We start from the raw sequence: 27,286 nt of genomic DNA, 5'->3' as shown, positions 1-27,286 counted from the left end.
TTGGAACACCTGTATGCTAGCATTAGTCTTTTCAAACTGTGAACAAAATTCATAAGGGATTATCATGGGAGACAAATTTCTTGCCAGATTTTCCTCTCATTATGGTATCATCTGTAAGCTGGTGAAACTCAATAGCCACCAGGACTGCAACAGCCTTCTCTTCGCAGGCCAGAGCTGCACCTTGCTTGCAGTAGCTGCTGCAAACAATTCAGAATTGTGGCTAATCTGATCCAGGGCATGTCCAGACCTCATTATAAACTCGTAAGATATAAAGCCCCACTGTGAAGGACTGATTGAGCAGATGATGTCAGGTTTGAGGGGACTCTCTTGACCTGTTTCCACATCTGTAAGTGAGAATGCAGACTCTGCTGGAGTTGGGAAGACTGAACACAGGGAAGGTGTAAGACCCGGGAATCGCTACACTGTGGATCAGCGTTGGCTGCTTTACTGCAGCAGCCTTGCCTTCTTGTAACTGAGGAACACCCTAGGCTGTTGTCTCTGGCTGGCTGGTGTCACTGTTTTAGAATCGTTACTGATGTACAACTCACAGATTTTGGTGTGAAACTGATATGTAAATGAGCAGCTTTTCTCCTATTTTAGATGGCAATCAGAGCTTACAAGTATTCAGGAGGATGGCTTTCAGCTGTCATTCACAGACTTCTATATACAGACCCAATCTATGCGCTAATAAACCAGTGTTTTCAATTTTAGGTCAAATGACTTACAGAAATATACACAGTTTCTGAATTTTAGTTTTTATAAATGAAAACTAGCTCTTAACTAGCACTTCCTGTGGGCCAGCTTCTTCTCCAAGTGTCTCAGCACATGAAGTTCACTGAGTCCTCAAAATAACCTAGAGACTAACTAGCACTCCTTCCCACACTTTAGGTCAGGAAAAGTGGCAGAGAGGCCGTTTGCCTAAGATTACAGAGCCAATGGCAGACATGGGCTTGGTCCCAGGCACTCTGTCTTGAGCACAAGGTTGTATAAACTGCTCCAAAGCTAGACGGATAGCTGGGACCAACAGGCTGATAAAAACTTCTGACATGGCTTTAAAATCACATCTATACTTAATGGCTCTTATGTAATGCTTCAAGTTTAAAATACATTAAGAAATTTGTATTTCAAGGATATAGTGCTAGGAGATAAAGGAAGATAAAAGTGTTTGAGCCACGTTATCAACTCCTTACGATAAAAAGCACCTATACATATTAGGTGAGACACGGAAGACTTCCCGCTATGTAACTTACGCGTTTATCAATATCACCATGCTGAAGCTGAACAAATCGAGCACTGATGGCAGCAATATAGCTCTGCTGATTGGAGAAAGCAACTCGCCCAGCACCTTTTGGGTATTTTAGTTCTGGATCCGTATCAATTCCTGCGTAACACACACCACCATACAGCCGGTCCATGATCATAGCAAGTTCCACTTCAAAAGAAAAGACACTCAGGTTGAAGGTGAGAAGACAGTAAATCAACAGTGAGTTAAGAGAACACTAACACAAAGCAGCTGTTAAGAGAAAGCCTGGGAGCCAGAGCCTTGCACGGGCTGGCAGGCATTCGACACCTGAGTTACATCTTAACCCTCACAAACAGAACAACCCCAAACCACTTCTTACTGTAGAATTACACGCATTACCACCACACGCACTGTCTACTAATGTGGTGTGAGACAGAGTTTCATGTTCTTTCCTTAAAATCCAGCTGTTTCACCTGCCTATCCGTCTGATACACTTTCTTCAGGGAAGGACACTACTTTGGCACCTCCTCTCTCCCACAGCTCAGCTTTCTTCTCAAACTCATTTCTCTTCCTACAAGAGAATCTTGTTCTCTCTAACAGAGCATTCAGGTTGGAAGGGAAACACAGTATGGTGAGGGAGGCCAGACCAGCTCAATCACCCTGGTGACCAATGGGTAACAGATTATGTGGCCAGATTGACCCCCTACCTATCTGTACAACACTTAACGATTAGATTATCATCCTGTGACTCCACTTTAATTGATCTTTTCAAGATCAACTTTCCCATCTCTTAAGTCCAATGCTCAATCTTCTTGCTGGAAGCACTGATCATAGCTAATCTATTACTTTGCCTGGAATTTTTTTTGCATATGAATTGCAAGGCATTTGATTCTGCTGATAATTCACTTCACTGATGACTTCTTAGCCTCACTTTTCAACGTCAGAGCAACGTCAGGCTCTGTACCTTTGTCTACACTTGGGTTTGGGTGATCCCATTCTATGTCACGTGTTTGAATACCACCTGTGGACCTGAAGTTGTATCTGAATTCCATACTCACAAACAACCATCCACCAGACAATTTCAAGTGATACTGCAATACATAGCATGCTAAAAAGAACCACACATGAACACATTCTTCCTCTACTTAATAAAACATGATCCGATGAGTTTTCATTGACTCAACTGGGTAAGCAACAGAGTTTCTGCCTTCATTCTTCATTTTCACTATAAAGATAATCTCATAGACTTGCTTTTCAGAACATAGTGACAATCCAATTTGCCCACTTCCATCAGTCAGGTCTGCTTTAAAATCCAGCATTTTCATTTGGTTAATGGAAACAAGCTTATCTGCTTGTCTTCAATCCTTCCTTTCCCATTTATTTCCAAAATACTAGAAATTTATTTTTTAAACACTTTACTAGATGCCACATTGTTTAGTTGAAATTTCCACTGCAGATTTCTGAATGGGGCCATGAACTTATATTCATAGCCCAAATCCCAATCTCCTTTAACTTGCCCCTCCTTCGTTGTTTCCCATAGCTAGTTACAAGCCATCACCAACCACCCAACAGCACTTTCTGCCTAAGGATTCAATTATCAGACCAACTGGTTCTTTCTCTACCCCCACTAGCAATCCCATACAAGAGGCCTGTACCTGGCCTACCATTATTTATTTACTCAATCTCTTCTTCTTCAGGAATCATCAGCTTATCTGATCTTTTAAAAACAGGCCTATGTGATTATGTATCTCTTCGGCTTAAAAAACCCTCTTGTTTTAACGATCAACATCAATTAGTCTATTAGACTTGCATGATCTAACTTCTGTTGATTTCTTCCAATATCATTCTGTATCTCTTCCATAACTCTATGCACCCTAGGTCATCCAGCTATGCCTTATGCAGTCCCCCCATGAATATCCTCTGCTGCTCTGCACTTGACTTCCAAACATGCCGTTCACTCTGTCACTGAAACACAATCTTCACGATGCTCCTGTTGTCCAAACTCTCTTCAGTTTTTAAAATTAGCTTAAATATTTTTTAAGATATCACACCATAGTATATTCTAAATATGGACATACCGCATTCATATATTTATAAATATACGAATATATAAACACACACATACATGCATTCCTACTCCAGTCATCTTTCTTTGCAGCAGGTATCACATTCTTCATCAAGCGTTTACACGTGTAACGTTAATTTGTATCTCCCTGACTTGAGGAGGCTGCCTTCAGAGACAGCAATCACTAGCTCCTTCAGATGGTTTGACACTACATAGCATGCACATTCAGTAAATACTCACACATATAATTACACCCCACCTGACAGCCTGCAGAGTTTTGGTTACTAGCTACTGAGAAACAGAACTTTGTAACTCATTCATTTAAAATACTAAGTTCAGTTAATAACTCAAATGCAGAAAAATGCATACTTCCTTAGATACCAAAATCAACAAAAAGAGAAGACAAATTTGTATGACTCAGGGAGTCTACTTACCAGCCCTTAATGGCCTAGGAACACCTCCAACAAAAATTGTTTTTCTGGGATCCAAAGGCTGAGAACCATCCATGACGAAATCACTATCACTTAAATTCCAAGGACGGATTTGAACCTGTGAAGAAAATTATTCATTTTACTGTTTAAAATTGTTAGTCTTAATTTTTAAAGCAGTAATTTAAAAATACTGTTTGAACAGCCGCCTTTATAGGCCACAGTTCATGTGCTGTTTACTTACAGGCTTGTCCTTGATGGTAGGGCTGGAAACACACAAGTAGAGCTTTCCATCTTCTTCAATGCAAGCATCAATGAGTGCCTGAACTGAGCTCTCTTCTTGAAAGAGGAGGAATGCATAGCCTGGAATAACCATAAAAAATGATGCATGTCAAGTTAAGTGACTTTACCTCAATATAAGTACTGTTAAGATACATAAAGCCAATCAAATAGGTTTGAATCATTCTGTTTTCCACAGAGAACATAATATCCCATCTCTCTCTCTCTCCCTCCTCTCCTCCCTCTCTCTGTCTCTTTCTCCTCTCCCCCTCTTTCACACACACACACACACACACACACACACACACACACACACACACACACACACACACACACACACATCAATATTGCAGGGCAGAGGCACAAAAACTTCATGACAAGAGAACACTGTACAGAGAGGTCCTGGAGCAGGCAGTACTGTGGGACTGGGAAGAGGATGAGGATTAACAGAAGCAGCGAGAGAGATGTGAGATCAGGTGGGACAGATGCAGGTTTGCCTTTACCCTAGCAGTGAAGTGTTTAGGAACTGGTTGTGCTTTCAGAGACTGCTGTGTCCAGACCACGGCAACAAGTGAGAGAGCACAGCATGTAGCTGCAGAAGAGTGGCGGGGGCAGTCCAGGTGGGGACGGGTGGGAGCTCAGAGGTGCCTTATCCAGACTTGTTAATCCTCCCAGCCATGAGACTTTTTCTAGACCTGTTTTAATGATATTAAACTAAAAAATCTTCAATGTATCCCTCTTTACTCTTTACTATGGCTAATTTGCTGTTTGTAGTTCTGAATGAGCAATAACATCAGCTCTTCTTTACCCTTTCTTCCTATTGTTGGGAACACAACCTCCTTTCCCCAGGAAACGTATCCTTGATGACATGACTTGTACAGGAGCATAAGCATGGCAGGGACTTCTGTGTAGCGATGAGCCACAGAATTATCCTAGCAGTAAGTGGTCCAAGCAACTACATTTATTCCTCACATTTTTTACCCTTTTAAAAAACTATTTTTAGCTAGTTGACTAAGAAACAGGTTTCCTTAGGGCAATCCACACACATTTGGACATTGCTGACCGCTATGCCTCCAAAGCCCTCACTACTCTCTCTGCTCTCACCCCACTCCAGCCCTTCCACCAGGGCCCCTCCTTTCACCCCACATGCGCTCTACCATCCTTTCCCTTAGCTCCCCTGATGCCTCTTTCCCTCTCCCGTCTCATGGCCCCTTTCTAGTTTTCTGACTTCGATACGCACTCGTTTCCACATAAATATAGAGATACTAAAAATCAGAAACTAGATCTACATATGAAGGAGACAGTGGCATTTGTCTTTCTTGCTGAGTAACCTCACTTAATATATTTTTTACTTCCACATATTTTTCCAAAAATTTCTTAATTTAACTTTTCTTTCTGGTTGAATAAAAGTCTACTGTGTACTTGAATGTCATTTTCATTATCTCTCCGCCAGGTGAGAGGGAGCCAGACTAATTCCCTTTCTCAGCCCTCATAAACAGAGCAGCAGTAAACAAGAGCGTGCAAGCTGTCTGAGGTTTAGACAAAGCCCTCTGGGTGCATGCCAGGCAGTGGCACAACTGGATCAAATGATAACTCTACTTTTTATATTTTGAGAAATCTCTGCACTCATTTCCGTGGTGGCTGCCCTGAATGTGCTGTCAGCAACATGAGTGGGCCCGTCTTTCCCACATCCCTACAAGCCTTTGCTTCTCTTCTTGAAGATAGTCGTTCTTTATTAGAGTGAGATGAGCTCTCGAAGTAGTTTTCATTTCCATTTCTCTGATGATTAAACTGCTGCATGCTTTGTAAGTTAGTTATTGTTCATTTGTACTTTTTTTTTAAAAAAAAATCTATTCACTTCCTAAGTCCATATTTTGGTTTGGTCATGAGCTTTCTTGTTGGCCTGTTGAGTTCTCTGTGTATTTATTCATGATATTAATCCCACGCCACAGGTAAAGTTGTGAAGATTTTCCTTCTATTCTCTAGCTGAAGGCCATCCCTTCACTTGGTTGTTTCCTTCACCGTACAGGATTTTTTTTTTTTTTTTAAATTTCATTAGGATGGTGGCCTATTTCCTGAGCAACTGAAGTCTCATTGACAAAGTCTGTACCCATGCTCCTAGGCCGATGTGTTTTGCTCCTTCTTCCTCTGGTGGTTTCCTCTTTTATAAACACTTGACAGTGAGTTACAAATGCTCCCAGGGCTGTGTCACATCATCACTTGCTTGTATATTTCTTGGAAATTATGTAAACGGTTTTATCTTATAAAATGTAAACGAATCACTTCATGTGTATCTTGATCTCATAGAATGGAAAATAAGTTTGAATCCATGTGACTTTAGACTAATGCTTTAGGCAGAGACATATTCAAACATATACTCATTTGAATTTATTAGATCATTAGAAAGTTTTGAGTAAAGTGTATCAAATCTTATGACTCCTTAACAGCTTCAAGTGAAACTGGAGCAGTTCTTAAAATCGCTCTGCCTCACTCCCCTCAGACTGACGGTCTCTACAAAGATTGACTTTAAAACAGCTTTTATTGATTGATTATCTGTATGGAGGTCAGAAAAAAACTTCCAGGAGCCCGTTCTCTCCTTCTCCTTTATACGGGATCTAGGGTAGAACTTAGGGTTGTGTGGCGAAAGCCCTCACTGGATAAGCCATCTGCTCAGTCCATAAATCATTAGTATTTATAGAAAGGTACTTATGCTCAATTCTAAAAGAAGTAATTGATATAATTTCTTTTGCTCTCATACAACTTCGCAAATATTAGTAATAAACCTCTTACCTTTTGGTGGAAAGTAGGATTTGCTTTCTGCTTTATGGGGCCAGTCTACTACCAAAGGTCCAAATCTTCTGAAGCTGGCAGTGATCTCATCTTAGAAAAGTATAGAATGTGCATCACAAGTTAGTTCTTATGATTCAGTCCAAGAAACCCTGTGTTTCTAAGTACCTGGAAGACTTATGTCTAAAGAGTCAAATACCTTAAGATTAACTCTAATGTAAAAAGAAAACAGATCTTTACTAAAACACTATATAAAATTTCACTGTTGTAGTCAAAATAAATTCATTTTTAAGCAGCACACTAGCTAGACTAAGGTATTCAATGTGAATTCTATTATTTCATACATCACCTGAATACTAACAACTTTATAGTATACCCAATCAGACTAGCGCTGGGCTGAAACATGCCATTATTATCAAGTTATTTAAAACAGCTATTGGTGTTCACAAGTGAAACCATGTTCATGTTAGGATAAGGTCTACTGAAACAAGACTAGCTATAATGTCAGTAAAACATGCCACTGCTAATATAACCCAGGCAATTTCATTGACATTCAAATACTGTATGTTCAATTTCAATGATATAGTCTATGTTAAGCTGATGAATATGCAGAATATACTTGCAAATATATGAACAATAACTGAAAATATTCTGTAAATGTATCAATATCTTCTCTGTAGGCTATTAACAAATGGGCAGATTTCTCATGACATCATAAGCATAGTTTAAATATTTTTTAACCTCTACCTTAAGTTATTTTTCTGTATTATTACATATTAACTAACATTTGCATAGTACTAATTTCCCATTTTATGTTTTATTTCCACTTCCTCATTGGATTTCATATTGTGTTTCTGTATCTTTAAGTAAATTGATAAATTTCAAGAAAATTAACCTTTGATTTTTGCACACTACAGATAGAGATTCATAGCTGGTTCCATCTATTGCACTGTGTATGTGTGCATAGGAATGCCATGTGTGTGTTACAGTCACACAGATATTGGCATATGTGATCCGCATTAAACATTAGGATATGGGCTAGAACATAGAGACCTTCAAAAAAATGCTCACAGTGATGACGCATATGCTAAAAAAATCATTAGAACTTCAAAGTACTTGTTCAAATAGTTGAACTCAAAAATTCCTTTTTACTACATTTTGTTTTTAAGGCTGGATGAACTTACCTTCATCAATATCTGGAGGAAGCCCACCAACAAAAACTTTTCGAGAGAAGCGTTCTATTCGTTCTCCATTTTGATGAGCTGAATAACATGTGGGTGAATTTAAAACACCAACTTGATCACTGTGACCATCGTCCAACAAGCTATCGTCTATTGGAAACAGGGACGATCGACCTAAAATACAAGGACAGATATAAACTCAATCTCTTATAGTAAAAATGACAAAACAGAGGCAAGCAAACAGATGCCACATGTAAGGGGTTAGACACTAAGCTGACAGTGTCATAGAAATGACTGGAAATACAGACAGCAGAACAGCAAGGTTCAAGAGAGAAGTGACTCAAGTAAGGCCTAGAGATAAACAGTCACTGAGCTGAGGAGGTGGGTCAGGAACAGAGACTTGTCCATCCCCGGAAACAAAAGCAAAAGAAATAGTCACATGACAATCGCTACAGCACAAAAGAGACAATAAAGTTGCTAGCTCATTTCAGATGTTTATGGATAGCAGAAAGAGCCTAATATATAGGAAACAGGCCTGATGTCTAACTAAATTCTTTAGACACTCGTGGTAAAAAGGAAACAGTGTAAGTTTAATAGGCAAGAGGACAGTATGAAAGAAAAAAATCACCACCACCACCACCAACAAAATAACTCCAAAAAACACTGACGATGCTATAGCAAGCAGCCCTATGTGTCTATTGGTCTTGAAGTAATTTAATTTATCACATATGACAATCATACGACTATGCAGAGGGGACTTATGCACATGTGGGGGTTAAAGAACAGCATCTAAGTTTCTATCTGAGCCCACTCTTCAGGAATGCATCCTTTTTTTTTTTTTTTTTTGGTTTTTCGAGACAGGGTTTCTCTGTGGCTTTGGAGCCTGTCCTGGCACTAGCTCTGTAGACCAGGCTGGTCTCGAACTCACAGAGATCCACCTGCCTCTGCCTCCCGAGTGCTGGGATTAAAGGCGTGCGCCACCATCGCCCGGCTAGGAATGCATCCTTTTAAGGGTGTGTTTTGTTTAACCCTATTAATTAATGCTGATGCCCTGCATGCTCACACACAATAAAATAACTCAATAAAATATCGTACCTTGCCCTCAATAAATGCACACACAGGCAAGATGTAAGGATGGCATCTATACATGTAAGGATGGCAGCTATCTCTAAGAAATCCTACAAATGCTTCAAAGGCAGTAGACTAGGCGGAAGCAATAGTGTACTGAATACCATGGTAAGCTCTTGAATCTCCAAGGGTACTAGGTAACAACTGACTGAAACATGCCAGACATAATAAAGGAAAAGCCCTTAGAGGTTAGCAGAATTTACCCTTTTAAGACGATATTTTATTGAGTAGGTGGGGAAAAAAAACCCAGCAAACAAACATCTAGGTGCAGAAGCCCCAGAAAGAATGTGACATGCTGACTGAGGACTGAGGAAGACAAAAAAGCAGCTGAGATTAGGGGAGGCAAGGAAGGCAAGAAAACAAGGATGAGAAATGAATGAGAAACAACAGTGGACAGGAAGTAGCCAAAGAAAGTCCCACGTTGACTGAATATAAAGAAGTAAATGTCATATACAGGTACAAGGAAAGGACATGGGTGAAACCACATATAAAGCTTCAAATGCTTCAGAGTGGAGAAAAAAGGGAACTGTCTTTCAAGTAAACAGCTTTCCAAGGAAGAGAATGGAAATATCAGTGATGAAAACTCCAGGAAAAAATGAGGAGGGCAGCTCCTTGGCAAATACAGAAGGCATGGAACTTCCACTCCAGAAAGGGTGAGAAAGAAAGCCAGAAGACCAAGCAGCACCATGACATAAGCATCAGAAAGGTCAAGAGGGAAAAAGGAAAAGGTAAGCAAATTGATATGATAATTTCAAGAAATAAAAACTGTTTGAGGGTATCCCAACATTTGTTGGTAGCAATCTTAAGAAGCTGGGTGGCTGCCACATGTAGTGATATGTTATATTGTACATGTTTAGTACAATACAGATATCAAATGAAGCTTAGTCTTCAGAAATGTATTAGAGAAGGGAAAAGGCTAACAATGCAGACAAACTGTTCTTTGAAGATTAAATCAAGGATATATTTTTAGAACAAAGAGACAACTGTACACTCTAATAACATATACCTAAATCTAGAAATAAATGCTTAATTAAAATATGATTAACAAGTTACCATCTTGAAATATCTGACTCATGATGATGAGATATAAATAAACAAGTTATGATTATGGCATCTTGTGGAGTATTGGATAGGGAAGAAGGGGAGAGCTACATACCTATAAAAATAAACAAGCCAGTCTAAAATGGAGTCATCAGGGGGAAAAGCAGCACAGGCTAAAGATTCTACAAAGCTGACTGACTGAGTATGGAGAGCTGGGATAGACTCTACAAACCTAAACTAATTATGTGCGTCAGACAGCAACTGATGCTGTCTACAGCAGACATCTCTCACTTTGCTGTAAAATACCTTTTGACACAGCAATAGTAAAGGCCCAGTAAGGAAAACTAGTTTCTTCTTGTCAAGAAGATGGAATCTCTGGCCTGGGTGAAGAACTACCTCCAAGATACCCAAAACATAAACAAGTTAATCCAATTGTGCCACCTGTACCCCTACAAAATACCACTGCCTAATTACTGCCACCAATTTACTTGACTTCCTTAGTTCGGTGACTATGAAAGCCATATAAGGTCTCCCACACTAGCCCATACCAGTTGAGGTAATCTCAATTAGTGTTCCTGGGCTTTGCCCATTCATATTTGGTTCCTAAATAAACTATCTCATTCTCCTTTTGAGGTGAGAACTGTATTTGCTGCAGACACTAACTAGATATATGTTAGCTATAACTATGTAAAATTTATAAGCTATAACAACAGGAAGAAAGAACCTCCAGGAAACAGGAACTACTCCACAGATGATTTCAATTGAAACAAGACGTTCTGAAAGAGACCTATGTTGAGTAACAGTTTAAATTCCAAAATTTTCTGTTATCAGAAATAGGGGACAGTAAGAAACAAATATCTATATTTTCTTTGTGATCAATGGAAAAGTTCTTCAACAAAAAAACTATAGATCAAATATCCTTTCTCTGAAATACTTGGGCAAGGAATGGTTCTTGTTTTGTTATTTCTTAGAATTTGAATTTTCCGACTAAGAGTACTCATCTTGTCTGTCTGCCTCCCTCCCTTTCTTCCCTCTCTCCATCTGCCTTTTTTCCTCCCTCCCTCCCTTCATCCTTCCTTCCTTTTTTTTCTCAATAAAATGACTACCAACAATATCCATTAAATATTAATAAACTGTGAATTAATCACTCAACTTATCTTACTTTAATTGAATAATTTTATATTTGAAGAAGAGTTAGATGAGTAGGAAAACAACTGCTTAGATTTTAGGGAAATTAAGAGGACTATCCAAATGCTGGATTGAACTTAGATTTTAGGGAAATTAAGAGGACTATCCAAATGCTGGATTGAACTTAAGACATGCTAATATTTTGCACACAGTATCATTTTGAAGTATTTTTATACAAAATTAGCAATTCATAAATATAATAAAAATTCTAAAAGAATTTTCTTGGGAAAAAACACAGATCACAAATATTTAGAATCTAAACAGTAATAAGAGGTGACCCAAAGTGATTTAAGATATTTCCTAACTATAACGTGGTACCTATACTTCATGGTAAATGCGCTGCAACCTTACCATTCACTCAGTAACTAAGTGTTGTGTTGCTCTAACTGTGTACAGAATATACAATCCATTAACTAAAGCTCCGATGAACAAAGGAAGCAACAGAATGGCTGAGAATATTTCACATACTGGCCACACTCGTAAGAATCTTCATTTTTAGAAAACAATGATTGCTTTCTTTCAAAAGGTCATAAAAACAATGCATTTTAATACTTACTTGAAAGAGTAATAATATATAGATCATTGATTTAAAAATAAAAGTATATGAAAATATACTCCAAGTTTATCATTCTTATTAGGAAAATGCAAGCTGGATGCTCAGTGATATTGGTACTAATGTTGACGGCCGTCTCCCTGCTCCCATCTCATCCACCTGTGTGGGCAGTGTGTGCGCAACACATATGCGCACGGCAGGGAAGCTGATGCTGATGCTTTGCTAACATACTCAGGTTTGGTTCTACTTGATTTTTCAGATTTTGAATCTATTCTAGAATGTAAGAATAGACATTTCTCAACATATCAATGAGGCGATATGGAAGGGAAACATATCTGTACAAACCAATCAATTTATAGACTGACTCTAAGCACGATTCTTTGACTTTTATAGATTGTTCCATAATCTTATTTATAGAATGTTGTGAAATTTTAAAAACACGAAAGCACAGAAATTTAAAATTAATGGGAATCTGAATATTCTTCCTATCTTCTAGGATGGAAGCAGTAAATACCCTCTAGTGTGATGCAAGCTTCCTTTTTTTTTTTTTTTATCAGTACTTTTGAGTACTGCCAATTCGAGCAACCAGTCCTTTACCTGGTATGTTTCTTCAAAGAAGGACAAAAATCTACTACTCAATGTACAATGATTATTTTAAGATATTTTACCCCAATAATAGTTTGCCCCCTTTCTTACTTGCCTTAAAATTAAGTACACTAGAATTTTGTTTTCTTTAAAAATTGGTTTGGCAGGGTACAGCTTGTAGAACAGCCTCTTTGGAGCTGTAAATTACGTTTTACAGGCAGTATACTCTGCTACAATTCAACTCCACTATCATGTAGCTCCAGGGTGAGCAAAGTAGGAAACAAACTAAACAAGACAAACAAACAAACAAACAAAAATAGTAGATAATGCCAGTGCTGCTGTCAAATCTAAACACTGCAGAAACACAGGAGGCTGTGCCCTCAGGCCAAGGCTGGGCATCCTTCTAGGCAGCTACTATAGGGATGTTTTTCATGCTTTAGGGACTCCTGTCTTTTCTCTGATAACTATTATAATTACTTATCAAAAATGTGGGAAGGTAGGGCATGAATACACACATTTTCCATTCCAGTTCAACTTTAAATAAGCAATGCCTTCTATATTAAACTGTCAGTTATGAACAGTGGCACCGGATTGGCTCCACACTGTGAACATACCAAACCTCAGCAACTTCCAAAACTCACTCCCTTTAACATTATTTCTCATATCCTCTCATTCCATATGCAAGCTACTAACTTTGGGATTAATTTCTAAAGAAAAAATGCTTCCTGAAGCTTAGCAAATTAATTAAAATAAGTTCTTTATTTCTACTATTCAAACTATCCTATATGTTTTTTTTTCTTTCTGAAAAACAATAGCTGTTTATTCTTCTATTAGAAAGAGGAATTGTCCTAACTCTTTGGCTCGTTTCCAGGAACTTATTCTTATACTGGGTTGCCTTGCCAAGCAAGGCAAGGAGCTTGGTCCTACCTCAACCTGATATGCCATGCTTTGTTGACACCCATGGGAGGCCTGACCCCTTTCTGAGCAGAAACAAGGAGGAGTGGACTGGGGGGGAAACTGCGGTAGGGGTTTAGGATGCAAAATAAATGAATAAATTTAATTAATAATAATAAAAAGGAGGGATTATGACAGGAGTAGAAAATTCTGAATGACAGAGTTTAACTAGTCCTATACACGTTTAGCACAATCCCGACCATATTCCATCCCAGACTAGTATGCTCATTCTCAGAGGGGGATGGAAAAAACACTGAAGAGAATAGTAACTACAAAAGAAAAGCGATTTTCCTGATGTCAAGTAGTTTCCATGTGCCCTGCTCTTTCTTAATGCTGCAGAGCTTCCCATGGCCCCAGGCTCCTGACATTCAGAGAAAGGAATCTTGGTTTTGCTCGATTACTTCTGGTATAATTATATTTTGATCATCTCTAAGGCTTATTTCATAAATCAATATCTAGAGCCAGCTTGATGTAAAGTTCTTATTGACACTATTAAGGAACTGGAAATATATCAAAGACATTTGGCAGTAATTTAGTTTAACTATAGTCAAGTGGGAAGTCTTTAAAACAAAAAGTGCTGCCCTATGCTTCACTAAGAGGTCAATCAAAGGTGGAAGGAAGAAACCAGTTCTTTCTAAAATCAAATGGCTACTGGAAGCCAGACTGCCCTCTGACATTTGATGCTGCCCCACCTCCAATGTGCTGGTGCCAACCAGGACTTGGTTTTGGCCAATCGTGCCAACTCATTTTGACACATCCCTCAAGAACAGAGAGGCTTTATTTATTCTAACAAAAAAGAAAGACCAAAATGAACATACACCATTTTACTAGCCCATCAAATCCACAGCACAAGTTCATAATAGGGGATTCCTGGTTGGCTAGGTTTAGAGATTGGTCCTGTATCAGCATGAGGGGAAAATGAAGAGAAAATAGAAAGACAGCCAGGAAAGCATCTCTACTTCTTTCTGTGCTGTTCTTCTGATATGCAAGTTTTTCTTGTAAAATATTTCTATTATTTACCAAGCTAGCTACTACCAAATGCAAATAAAATCTTACAGCAGCTAGACTTCAAGACTAAACCTTTCTATCTGGCCATTCAAACTGGAACTGTGGCAGCAGATTTATGCTCTATTACAGCTGTGCTCACAACTTGAGGGAAAAGGCTGCAGCTCCCTTTCTACTGCACCAGCTGTGTGCAGAGGCTGCCAGCTCAGGACAAGGAGAGGACATGGAGTTTACAGCTGCCTGTGGTGTGCCTAGGTGGCTCTGAAATGGGGCGCCTCTCTTTACAGCTCCCTAAGGAGACACAGCTAGGCAGGTAACCAGTCTCTATCTGAGCAGCAAGGAATTAAATATCCGTTTTTCCTTCTTTGGGTCATAGTCTGCAGTTACTGAGATGAGCTATAATAAGAAAATCCCTGACCCTGATACTTTGCCTTTAAAAATTCAGCATATTATATTTATACAGAGTATGCCCAACTGACTTAACTCAAGTTACTAGAGATAAAGAAAAAATGTTTCAGACATGAAAGGAATTACTGAAAAATCACAGATTGGTAGACAGTTACTTTCAAGACAATCAAAGTTCCACACTTGATTGTGAAGTGAACTAGGTCACAGATCTAAAAATTGGTATGAACACTGTAACCTTCCCACTCTCTTGCCTTTAGAAAGTAAATCAGCCTCACTCTCTTCCAGTTTTTTGAAAAGTGAAGAATCCAGAGATTCAGTCAAGTATTTGGAGAGTCAAGACTCTAGCAATAAAATTGAAATATGGAATTTGAATTACTGCTTGTGAACATGAAGTATTAGCATTGGTTGTCAGTGATGGTAACGGGGTTTGCTTTTGTGTTTTTAGGGAAGGAGCTGGTCAACAGATAAGGACACTACCACACACGTGTAAACTATAACCAAGGACACAGCTATTACTGTCTATCTTCCTTGGCTGCAGGAAAATTCTGGAGGTGAGAGCAAATGCTTTTTATTCAGTGTGCAGAACTATAGAAATATCAGGTAATTTTGCTTCTTTTCATGTTGGCTTGGGCAGTTTCCGTCACAGAAGGCGTTCCTGTGTTCTGAGCGAGTTCAGTGGTAGCCCCATACCATAGTCTTGTCCCTTGGCCCCAAAAAGAATGCTCAAGGAAATCCTGTTATGACAGAGGAGGTGGAAAAGGACAGTGGTGTGCAGGCTAGACAAAGGGGCTGACAGGATCACAGCTTCACGGAAACATTGGCTACGTGGCTTCTGCCAATGACAGTAATCTACTTACACAGGTGTCATTTCCAACTGGGTCAAACAAAAATCACAATCATTGATAAGACAATTGGTTATACAGTAGAAAAATCACATCACATGTCACTCTGGTTAATACTAAAAAACTTATTTCTTAGGCAGATAAAACAACTTTATTTTAGAAGATATAGATATAATTTTTAATAAGAGTTAAAAATTTTGACAGTTTAAGGAGGATAAATTTTATTTAATGACCATTAGTATGAAAATACACCATTGTAGGTTAAGAGTTAGAATCTGAAAAGTTGGCAAGTTCTCACAACAATATGTTATTCCTCTAGGAGCTTTCAGACATTGCATAAAGAATTCTGAAATCAGTAATTATGACATTGATCAATACAGCTCGATTAAAAACAGATGAACTATAGCAAACAGAAATGAATTACCTCGTCTTCGCCCATAACTCCTTGCTGCATGTAAACAAAGGACAAATTGTAAAATGTTAGAACTAAAAATAAGCCCACACATACAAATACCATGATATGAAAAGTCATGTGGGCATTTAGATACTCTATTTTAAGACATGAGAATGTCAGCAATTAAAATGTGCATATTTTATCATTATAATTATACATAAATACAGACATACATGTGATATGTCAGATATATCCTTTTATATTTTGTACACATGCAATCTGAGTCATCCAAAGCTGTAAAATTTATCCTAGTTCACATTTAAAACTCACAAGTACTTGTTTCACCTCATCATTACAGAAAGACATAACAATTTACAGCTACATTCCCAAATCACTTTCTCAATGAATGAAACTATCTTGAATTAAATTCCCATTTTTCTTTTGGTAAAAAGTAGTATGATACATATTGTTCATCACCTATGTAGAATCCACCTGCCGCACCCTGATTGAGGGAGGACCAGAAGATATAGATTGTTAAGAGTCATGATTACTGAGATAGAAGTCTAAGTCCTGTAATCAAAACTGAGTTCAAAGATGCTTAGGGAAGCAGTAAGAGACTGCAGCAAATGACATAAATGACACTTTCTAGTCTTCTGACAAATTTTATAAGAGCAACTAATTATGTGCCTGCCTCTGGGTAAAAGGAATTCTAGTGCAAATTAAGAATACGACTCTCACAGAATGATAAATACTAGCAATATGAAGTAGAAAGGAACTGATAGTTTACATTAGCCCTGTGGATAGTGTACAAATATGATTTCTCTTTCATAAGAAATTACCAATGTTGAGAAAATCTTTCCCTTCAATCAGTGCATACAATGAATGTTTTACTTAATAATTTATATAAAACAAACAATAAACAAAATAAAATGAATGCTATAAGACTGAAGTTTTAATTTATGTTTATAGATTAGGAAGCAAGAAAATTTCAATACTGAAAAAAAAAACACCTCAATTCACAATTTTTATTAGAAATTGCCAGAAATATCCTCTCTCTAAAGTATAAAACTTAAAGGTCAAAAGTTGTATTTGACACACTAAGTATGTACTGTGTTGTATAAAGTTTAAAAGAATATATCTTGAACTTTGCTATAAAGAAATGCTACCATATGCCAATATGACATAAATTCTATAATAATGAATAGTGTAGGCAAAACATGTCAGCTATTATCATTTCTATTTCTAAGAAATAAGTCAATAGGCAGAAGGCATCTACCATTCTTTTTTTTTTTTTGGTTTTTCGAGACAGGGGAAGCTAACGAGCTTTATCTCTGTCATTATGGTGTACACTCAATCTGTTGTTGAGCGCAAATGAACTCAAAGTCTACAGATTTGCTGTACACCTTAACATATGTGTCATTTTACTGTGAGGGTAAAGGGAGACAACACTTTTAGAATTTTATTATCAATTCTTAAGATGGAAACAGGCTTCTAAAATAGCTTCATCCTAATGAGAAACTAAATGTAGAAGATCAGGTTGAAAAACAGAATTTAAACAGAGCTATCAAGTGAAGGAGAATGAAATTCCTTAATTCTTAACAGTTATATTAAGCCTTCAAGTGGTCAATGGGCCCCACAACATAGCATAGATGTTGCACAGCAAAATCTCGGGAACTGGGTTTTTTGCTTTTTCTCGGGGTGGGCCAATAATATTAATGAAGTTAAGTTTACTTTGGAGAATTTCAACAATGATTCAGAAATCAAAAATTCATAAAACAAATGAAACTATTTTCAACAAATTTGAAATCAAACTATAAATTGTGATGAAGTCAGAATGTGGGAAATAATTCCCAACCTAGTAATGCAACACTAATCCTGCTAATGTTTTTAACTTTCACACTCTTAGATGGGGCTTCTCAATACTAAAATAGTGAAAACATAAAAATGTTTATAGCAGCTTAAGTTTCATGCCATTCCTGGATTTGAGCTTAGTCATTTAGAAAATTTTCCCAATTATCTCACACCAAAGGAATTTCTGAATCTGGACAACTCTCAGATTTGAAGTTTCTATATCACTAAAACTAGAAGTCTGCGTAGTGGGTTAAGGCACTTGCCATGTAAGCCAGAAGGCCTGGGTTCAATCCTGGGAACCCAAACCGAAAGAGAACACCTCCTGGCCTTTGTCCTGACTTCCACAGGGACAATATGGCATACACACAGCCCCCACACCCTGACACTCACATGCATGGTGTGGGGAGATGAATAAGTAAGAGAGAACTGACTACAAATGAAGTTAAACTATGCAAAACGTTTTCTACCCTATCATGGAAATCACCATTTTGCTACTGCTGTACTGAACATGATGTGTCTAACACGTTTCTAATAATGTTTCTCTGTGGAGTTCTGGGGTTTGTTTCAGCATAACTTTGCAGCAGAATAGTCAAGTAACTCTACCAAAACCAGTCCACATGAATATTATGTTTTTAAAAAAGCCTCCTTTGGTTGTGAGTCTAGCCTTTAACGAGTAAGCCAAGATGCAGATATCCATCCACAAGTAAGCACTGGGCTGAGCTCCAGGAGCACAATTGAAGTGAGGGAGGAGCAATAATAACAAAGAGGTCAAGATCACGATGAGGAAATCCACAGAATCAGCTGACAAGAGCTACTGGGAGGTTACTGAACCCCGACTAACAACTAGGCCCCCTGAATACAGGTGTCAATGGCGTGTCTTGGATAGTATATGAGACAACTGGCAGTGGGATCAGGATCTAACTCTAATGTATGAATTGACTTTCTGGAGCCCATTCTCTATGGAGAGATCTTGCTCAGCCTAGGAACTGGAGGTGGGGGAGGGGGCTGGTCCTCCCTCAATGAGGTGATGGTACATATTTAGTTGACTTCCTCAGGGGAGGCCTTATCCTCACTTTTGAGCAGATGGGTGGGGTGGGGGGGGAAGTGGGGGAAAACAGGAGGAGTGGAGGGAGGGAGGGGAAACTGGGATTGGTATGTAAAAAGAATACTATCAAAATAACAAACAAAAAAGCCTTCACTGAACAGTCTGAACCTCAAAATAAAAATGGTTTAAAGTGGGAAAGGGTAATGATTTACTCTTTTAATTTTTTTATAAAAATAATTTATAAAAAAGTAACAGATTAAAAAGCGAAGAATTGCCTATTTTGTCATGCAGGAACATTTAATACAAACATATGCCTATATTACTGATGCTTTCTCAATGTATAAAGGAGACTCAGAAGTAGCTTGAAGTCGTCTATACAAGTGACTGTAAAATTTAGGAAGGATTAGCAATGATCTAATTCAGGTTCTAGCCACAGTAATGGTTTTTATACTCTGTTTAGGGATGTCTGTTCTTAAGTACTGGTTCTCAACTCTATAGCTAAATTACTTTAGCTAAAAGGTAGCATAGGAAAAAAGACAAAATCAACTAGAAATATGTTAATGTTCTTTTTGGTGAGAAACAATAGTATCATTTCTCCATCATAAAGAAGGCAACACACACACACACACACACACACACCTATGACTCAAATAACAGTCCTTTTCAAAACCCTACATCTTCATCCACTCCCTTCATCCTCCTTGGTTTCCCAGCTCCATAAATTGATACAGCATATTTGGAGCATCTGTCTTTACAAGTATAGGATCAATAACAGTCTTGTCTTTTTGAGACGGGGTCTCATCTAGCCCAAGCTGGCTTCAAATTCACTACACAGTTGAGGAAGGATTCTCTAGCCTCAACCTCCCAAGTGCTAGGATGATGGGCATGCACCAGCATGCCAACCTTGGGTACATTTCCTTAATTAAAAGATACCCAATAATTCATTTCACTCCAAAAATAAAACAAACTCTGATCACATAGGTGGTTGTATATATGATAACAAATGCAAATTTAAAGTCCAAACTAGCTTGCTAATACCTTTTCCCTCACATGATACTTTGCTCTGTTGGTTCCCCTCTTGTGAGAGGGTACTAATAAAAATATGTTATTTTCTTTGGGAAAAGTGGGGAAAATGCAATTCAATCCAAATAGAGACAAATACTTGACATACAGAACCTTGTATTTTTCGTTATACTGCAGAAAACACAACAGATTTCTGGCACTGACTTTACTTTTTTTCTCCTCATACTATATGTGCTAGGTTTATACACTCAGATATGTAAACAAACTATCATTCTAATGATTTAAAATTGGGTTTTTAAACAGTCTATACCTGCATATAATGTGACTTTCTTAAAAAGCCAATGAACACTAACTGTGGGTACATATCAGAGACTTACAATAACAGTGACTTACAATAACCAATAACTGTAGTCTCTACATTAAGTCCACTTGATTCCAAACATACCTGAGGAATATGGTTTATTTAGGAACAGAAGCCCCTCTGTGGTTACATTTATATTCCGTTTTTTTTTTTTTCTTTTGAGGCAAGGTCTCACTATGCAGTCCTGGTTAGGTGGAAGTTGCTATGTAGACCAGGCTGATCTCTAGCTGACAGATCTGCTACTCTCTACCTCCTGAGTGCCACAATTAATGCTCCACCTTATATGGCATTTTATGTTAAAAATTTTTTTTAGTCCATATAACTCCATGAGCTAAGTGGGTGTGCATGTGTAGCTGTATCTTATGTTAAGGGGCATCTGAGTAGCAGAAGCTTAGAGTTATACGTTCAGCAGAGGCTCTCCCTAATGCTAGGCCATGTGATCACCATCCTGGTTGACTTCCTACCCCCAGATTTATTTAAACCTTTATCTGAAAGGTTTAACTACAACTCATAAGGAGGAATTATAAGGCCTTTCTAATGTTAGTATATCTTATTGGCATTTTGTTACTATTATTTATATCATAACTATGCTTAATTAAAGATATTCAGGCCTAATATCACTGTAATCATTTATTTCTGTCAGCTATGTAGATTTTCTCAAAAATGCTCTTAACTGCAACAGTCATGCATCTGCCTAGTAATAATATGTCTGCATCACTGAACTTTATTCTGTGTACTCCATGGAAGAAAGATTCTACACTGCAGAAAACAAGGGACCCAAACTTTTCCTTCACAATTTCTAATGCAGCGTCTTTCCTATTGGTTTCCTGCAATAATAAAACAAGTTTTCTGCTCATCATATGCAATAGCTGAAAACATCATGTATGTGGTCTCTTCCTGTCATGCTATCTGAAGCACTTGCCCAGCTAGCTCCTCCTCTGTTTGGAGGACCCGACTTTAACTGATGGTCTTTGCACTGATTTCCACTACTCACTCTTTCCAGCTAATAGTTACTCACAGAAGCTGTTCTAAATACGTGCATGGATTCACTCACTCCTCTCAACAGTCCCCTGCCGCAAGAAGTATGCTCTGGCTTAGGTATTAAGAAATAAAGTCAGGTTCAAGTTTGGCATGTTGTTCCAGGTTGTACAGAAAGGTAAGCTAGCTTTAGAGTCTGTGAGGCTACCCACACACCTCACATAGCACAGTGATGTAAAATGTAGTACTCAAAACTGATCTTTAAAGTGAACAGTATTAGTTAGGCTTACAACAATAATAATGGTGAAGCAAGTTACTTAACAGACTACCCTACAGCGAGTTCAATCTATGACATAAGATGCTCCACCATCAGTCAGTAATATTTAAAAACTACTTACTGTAGGAAGAACCTTGTATTACCATCACTTAATTCTTTGGTTTCCAGGGAACATAACATGCTAAAAGTATCTAAGCTGCATTTCTCCTTATCAAGTGCTGTTATCTGCCTTTGTCCTCACTCTATAAGACTTCCTTACCTCACCCCATGGATGTACCCAATTAAGTGAATCTTCTTTCACCTCTTAACTGTTTGTCCCCAGTGAATAAAAAAGGACATGCTTCTCATTGGAGTAAAGCTCTTGTCCTGACCTGAATATTTGTTGATGCCCTAGAGTCAGTACCTTCTTTTGGCTTCTCTAATTCCTTGCTAAAAAAGTATAAAACCCCCAAATTATCTTTCTTTGCCAAGTAAGCACCATCACCGCAAATGCAGACAATTAAAGAGTGCTCATATTTAAGAATAAAATAAATATATTTTTTACTAGATGTAACTTGCCTGAAATAAAATATTTTCATATCTTATTTATGAAGAAGCATAATTTAGTCAACATTTATAAAACTTCAGGCAGTTTACAAAAGCAACTGATTAATAACCTAGCAAAACAACAACAACATCATAAACTGCAAAACCACTGTGCCTTTCTAAGTTCCTTGCTTACATGACTGGCATTCTATCATAACCACCTGGGTTACTCTTCAGTCAACAATGTAAGACAAGCTGTAAATAATACAACTCACACATTTTTGCAGGGTACTTCTTTCAAATGTATTTTGACCCATGAAAAATGGGAAACTTCAGTGACTTTTTCAGACATTAGAATAAAAAAGTGATTTATGTTTATTTTCTACATAGAACATTTAAGGGGAGTGAATCCATATATAGTTTACTGTTACCTAGCCTATCCTATTTCACAAATCAAATGTGAACATTAACAATAAGCTATTTTGTAATGTCATTCAGTTTCAACAGCACCATGTTGGCCATAGACTGAGAACCAAGGACTAGAAGTGGTCTGGAATAACATTTCCCACACCATCGCTCTACTCAAAGCCCCAGTGCTGAGACCAGTCGGCTACATGCTTAGACTAGTTAGACCCGGCTGCCATGTGTCTGGCAACCCAAGGCATTATACTCAGGTTGTGATCAACCATCACCTTCCCTGTCACTGTGCTTCAATATTTTCTCATTCCAAAATCCTGTCTCCCCTGACACTCCTCAGGCGACAGGCTTCCTTTCTACACTTCTGTCTTTTCAGTGATTGTGCACATGGCCTGACTTCGCAGTAACCTCACTTTAAGATTTGCTCACACACCTTTATTACATCCTATTTCAATAAAGCTTTAAGTGGGAAGGACCCAAGCCAACGTAATGATGCAATTTTGAGCATGTATTAGTTACAGGTATCCCTGTTCTTTGCCTCTCCTTGATTGTAATTCAAGATTCCTCTTTAAAAGGGCTTCCCATCTCATCTCCACTCCCATAATCATGCTTATGCTAATCTTGTGACTATAAATATATTTATATTTGTCCAATGTCAAGAAAAACATTTTAATCAAAGTTTTACTTTTCTGACTGATGAACTTCTAATTGGAAAGTTACAATAAGTTAAATCAGTGTGATTACTACATTTATAAATTCACCGTTATATTCCTTAAAACAAACACAAGTGCTTATACTGAGTACTAGGGTCTATTTACTTTGCAAACTTTATCTTATTTAGTCCTCAGAAGTTGTCTTTATCTCCAGTTTACAGAGTAAGAAACAGGAAACTAAGAATTTTGTCTTAGGTCACAACTTGAAATAAACCCCATCATCCCAACAAGGATTGCTCCCGAGGATGGAGTGGTTGAATTATACTGTCACAATACACTTCTCAATGACTACTGTTTTCTGGGACAAAACATGCAGATTCTTAATCTTGCAGCTTTACTTCATGTTTTTATAAGATGTGCCTCCACTCTGCTACCCAGGATGGTCTGCATTTGATGGGTCACATGATGCTCATTCCAGCATCTCACAGAGCTGGGGCTACAGGTGAGTATAGCCATACCCGAACACTGTTTTATTTTTATGAGACAACTGAACTATCTATATGGAGGAAGGTTCCGGAGAATATATATTAAATCATCTTCATTTGTATGAACCAAATGGAAACATAAAATTTTTGGTAAAACTTACCATTTAACATCAACAGATTGTCAGTTCCTGGATGTGGATAGCTCAAACGACCTTTAAATAGACAAGAAAAGAAGATTATGAAGCTATTTGACAAGAAAAAAGGGCAGGGGTAAGTAGGGTAAAGAAAAAAATTTTAAGCACTGTATAGTTTTTAAAACTAAAAAGTTTATCTTTAACTCAAAGCATATTATCTCTGAAACCTGAAAACAAACTTTGAAAGTCCATCTTAGTTCCCATGCTGTAAGATCACAATGATGAGAGCAAATGCAAACACGTGTGTTTCTATCTGTACTGTAAAGGCATCATGGGGACTCCGGTCCTGAAAACATGTTAAATGAGTTTTTAAAGTGTAGTCAAACAGTTGGAATTTTTCTCTAGACTTTTGTCAAAAATAAAACTTTGAGGAAATAGATTTAACTTTGAATCCAACAATAACTAAAATTTTATAATGTAAAATTAGTACAAGCCTTTTCATTTTTTAAAAATTTAAGTCAATGTGGTTTTTATAATGTCAATGTGGTTTTATACTGTTATGTTTAAATAAAGAAATTCAAAGAAGACATCCTAGGCTATTATTATTACTAATATCATTATAATTGTACTTCATTTAGAGTTTAAAAATTATTTATGAATAAAAAAGGAAAATACTAAGGCTTGTGAGAACAGTAACAAATTGCTCTAAGTTAGTATCCTTGAAGGCTTTGCATTAAAAAAATTTGAAGACAACAGTATCATACATGCTACAAAGACCATGCAGAAAACACGCTGTAGTTCAGTTACAATTTTCACACCAGAGTGTTTGTTTGGCTACTGCCAACAGCAAGGGTGGCCATTATTGAAGCTCACTGAAAGACAGGAATGCATTCATTTAACTCTGATACTTCATTTTTAAGGCTACATTCAAATGTAATACTGGGATTAAATGCATTCTAGTCACCATTGACGTAGTTTCTCTTTAAAAGGTCAATAACCCTACATGAAATTCACTGCCATCAGAAGGATAAGCATACACACACACAGATTAATGAAGTAAAGATTCACATATAAACATGCATAATATGATCTCTGGCACACTGTCATTTAGAAAAGTAAGAAATTGTTCCTTAAAAGGACAATTTATCACCTCTTTTTACTCCCAAGTTTCATGAATTAACTAAATGAGCTGCTCAATAGAGTTTCCATAATCCAGAAACACACAATTATGTCTATTGCTCTGAGGAGTGAGAATCAGGAAAACACACAGAGAAGGTACAAACTTCAGAGACCTAGGAAACGCAGCTTTTAAGTGGCGTTTTAGCAGCATGTCACAAAACTTTCAAGGAGTCACAGTTTATTTTGGAAATTAGGACTTTCCTAACATTTTGTTGCAGCTGACCAAATTTAGAGAATAATGTAAAGCCATCATCAAAAATTGCTGATTTTCTGACATGCTATTTAAAATAGAAATTTCTTCAATATTGTTGTTGAGTGCAACAGTTCTTCTCTCCTGATAGAAGGTAGAACACAGAAGGTAAAAAGAGAAACAAGACAACCCTTCCCTGCAGTGTAGTCAGAGACACAAACACAAAACTTCAGTAATGCCGACCCACTGCTTTAAGAATTATGTGTGTACAGTATCTCACAAAACAAAACACAAAGAAGCACTTAGCTAAACTCAGGAATGGAGGCCTGCATATTAGAATGTTACATCAAGTAAGCAGAGCCTTTGTCCAGAGGTCTTGCTTAAAGACAGGTAACTTTATGTGGATACAAATTTATTCTCTAATAGTTTCACTATTCCCTTGACTGCAAAATAGTCCTTTTACACTCTGGCATTTGAATGGACTTTAAAAGGCAACAGAAGAAAATGAATTGGTGAATGAGTGTATATTTAAATATAAATTCTAACACTCCACAAATAAATGAGCAAATCTAGACTCAAATGATCCAATTACTTATCATCTACTACAGTGAAAGTGTTAATATTAATTAGTAAATTAACTTTCACAGTTAATGCTTTACTTATATCAAAATCACTTTGATTAAGAATCTGCCAATTGAAAGTAATGATGACCAACATTTGTGGGCTTATTATATACAAAGGGCTTTTATAGATTCATCTGTCAATTATTTACTCCTAGAAACAATCCTCTGAATTTGATTCTTTTTTTTCATTTTAATGTGAATATACATTATCACAAGAAAGGTTAAGTCACTTCATCATTGGTAGGAATGACTGCCAGAATGGGAACCTGACTGGCTTGATTCTCTTATATTGCTTTGATACTGACCCTATTGATAACAGGATATAGGAAAAAGAATGGATAGAAGGTTTACAACACTTAAACTGCAATAGAAAAAATATGCATAAAAGAACACATGGCTATTAAAGTAATTCCTCGCTATAAGTCTAAAAGGCTGGCTGTACATAAACCAACACTAAGGCCTACCTATCAACAAGAGAACCCCAATTTCTTTTATGGAGGGGGGAAGGCCCAGAGCATAAAAAATTCTACTTCTCAGTTTTTGTCATACTGTGTAAGATCTGGCCAGAAGATAAAGATAAAAGTGGTATGTACAATTTTTGGAAAATATGCTTTAAAAGGGAATGACTAATTTTCTTCTGCTTGCAGATAGATGGGTAAACTAAGGAAATTTTAGGTCAGGAGGCAGAAACAGGATTTTCCAGATAACAGAAAGGTGAAAAGGAACGTAGACATCTGTCTTGGTCATTGTTCTACTGCTGTGAAGAGACACCATGATCAAGGCACCTCTTCTAAAAGAAAGCATTTAATTGCAATCTTGTTTACAGTTTTCAGAAGGTTGGTTCATTATCATCTTGGGGGGAACATGGAAGCCTATGCATGATGCTGGAGAAGTAGTTAAGAGCTACATCTTGATGAGCAGGAAGAGAGGAGGCACTAGGCCTGGAGTGGGCTTTTGAAAGCTTACAGTCCACTCCCAGTGATATCCTCCTCCAAGGCAACACCTGCCTCAACAAGGTAACACCTCCTCCTCCTTCCCAGTTTATCAACTGATGACAAAGCATTCATACATGAGCCGGCAGGGGCCATTCTTATTCAAACCACCACACTCTACATGCTCCACTCTACAAAAAGAACCTCCATCTCCCTGAAGCTGACTTTCCTGATAACCCAAAGGATCTAAGTATACAAGGTCTTGAGGCTATAGTGCTTGAAGTTCTAGCAATAGCAATAAGACAACATAAGGGGATCAAGGGGATTCAAATTGGAAAGGAAGAAGTTAAACGTTCATTATTTGCAGATGATATGATAGTGTACATAAGCGACCCCAAAAACACCACCAAAGAACTTTTACAGCTGATAAACACCTTTAGTAATGTGGCAGGATACATGATCAACTCCAAAAAAAATCAGTCGCCCTCTTATACACAAAGGATATGGAAGCAGAGAGGGAAATCAGAGAAGC

General features: G+C 37.6%; 1 protein-coding gene across 6 annotated transcripts in view; it reads right to left on the bottom strand.

Annotated features, from left to right (window-relative positions):
* Cpeb2 (cytoplasmic polyadenylation element binding protein 2) overlaps positions 1 to 27,286 on the bottom strand; it is a 55,626-nt gene that overhangs the window by 4,324 nt on the left and 24,016 nt on the right. For 3 of the 6 annotated variants that reach the window (XM_013353319.2, XM_005365974.3, XM_005365977.3), the window contains 7 exons: positions 23,858 to 23,908; positions 16,112 to 16,135; positions 7,987 to 8,157; positions 6,806 to 6,895; positions 3,981 to 4,099; positions 3,743 to 3,857; positions 1,251 to 1,432 (listed from right to left, as the gene is read on the bottom strand). In XM_013353319.2, coding sequence (XP_013208773.2) covers positions 1,251 to 1,432; positions 3,743 to 3,857; positions 3,981 to 4,099; positions 6,806 to 6,895; positions 7,987 to 8,157; positions 16,112 to 16,135; positions 23,858 to 23,908 — 752 coding nt within the window. The remainder of the gene's footprint in view (positions 1 to 1,250; positions 1,433 to 3,742; positions 3,858 to 3,980; positions 4,100 to 6,805; positions 6,896 to 7,986; positions 8,158 to 16,111; positions 16,136 to 23,857; positions 23,909 to 27,286) is intronic. The other 3 variants (XM_026788624.1, XM_005365975.3, XM_005365979.3) reach the window with 1 other exon arrangement.

This window comes from Microtus ochrogaster, unplaced genomic scaffold (genome assembly GCF_000317375.1).
Source record: "Microtus ochrogaster isolate Prairie Vole_2 unplaced genomic scaffold, MicOch1.0 UNK5, whole genome shotgun sequence".
NCBI classification, from domain to species: Eukaryota; Metazoa; Chordata; class Mammalia; order Rodentia; family Cricetidae; genus Microtus; species Microtus ochrogaster.
Note: the sequence above shows the minus strand (reverse complement) of the source record. Positions and strands in the feature narration are given on the sequence as shown.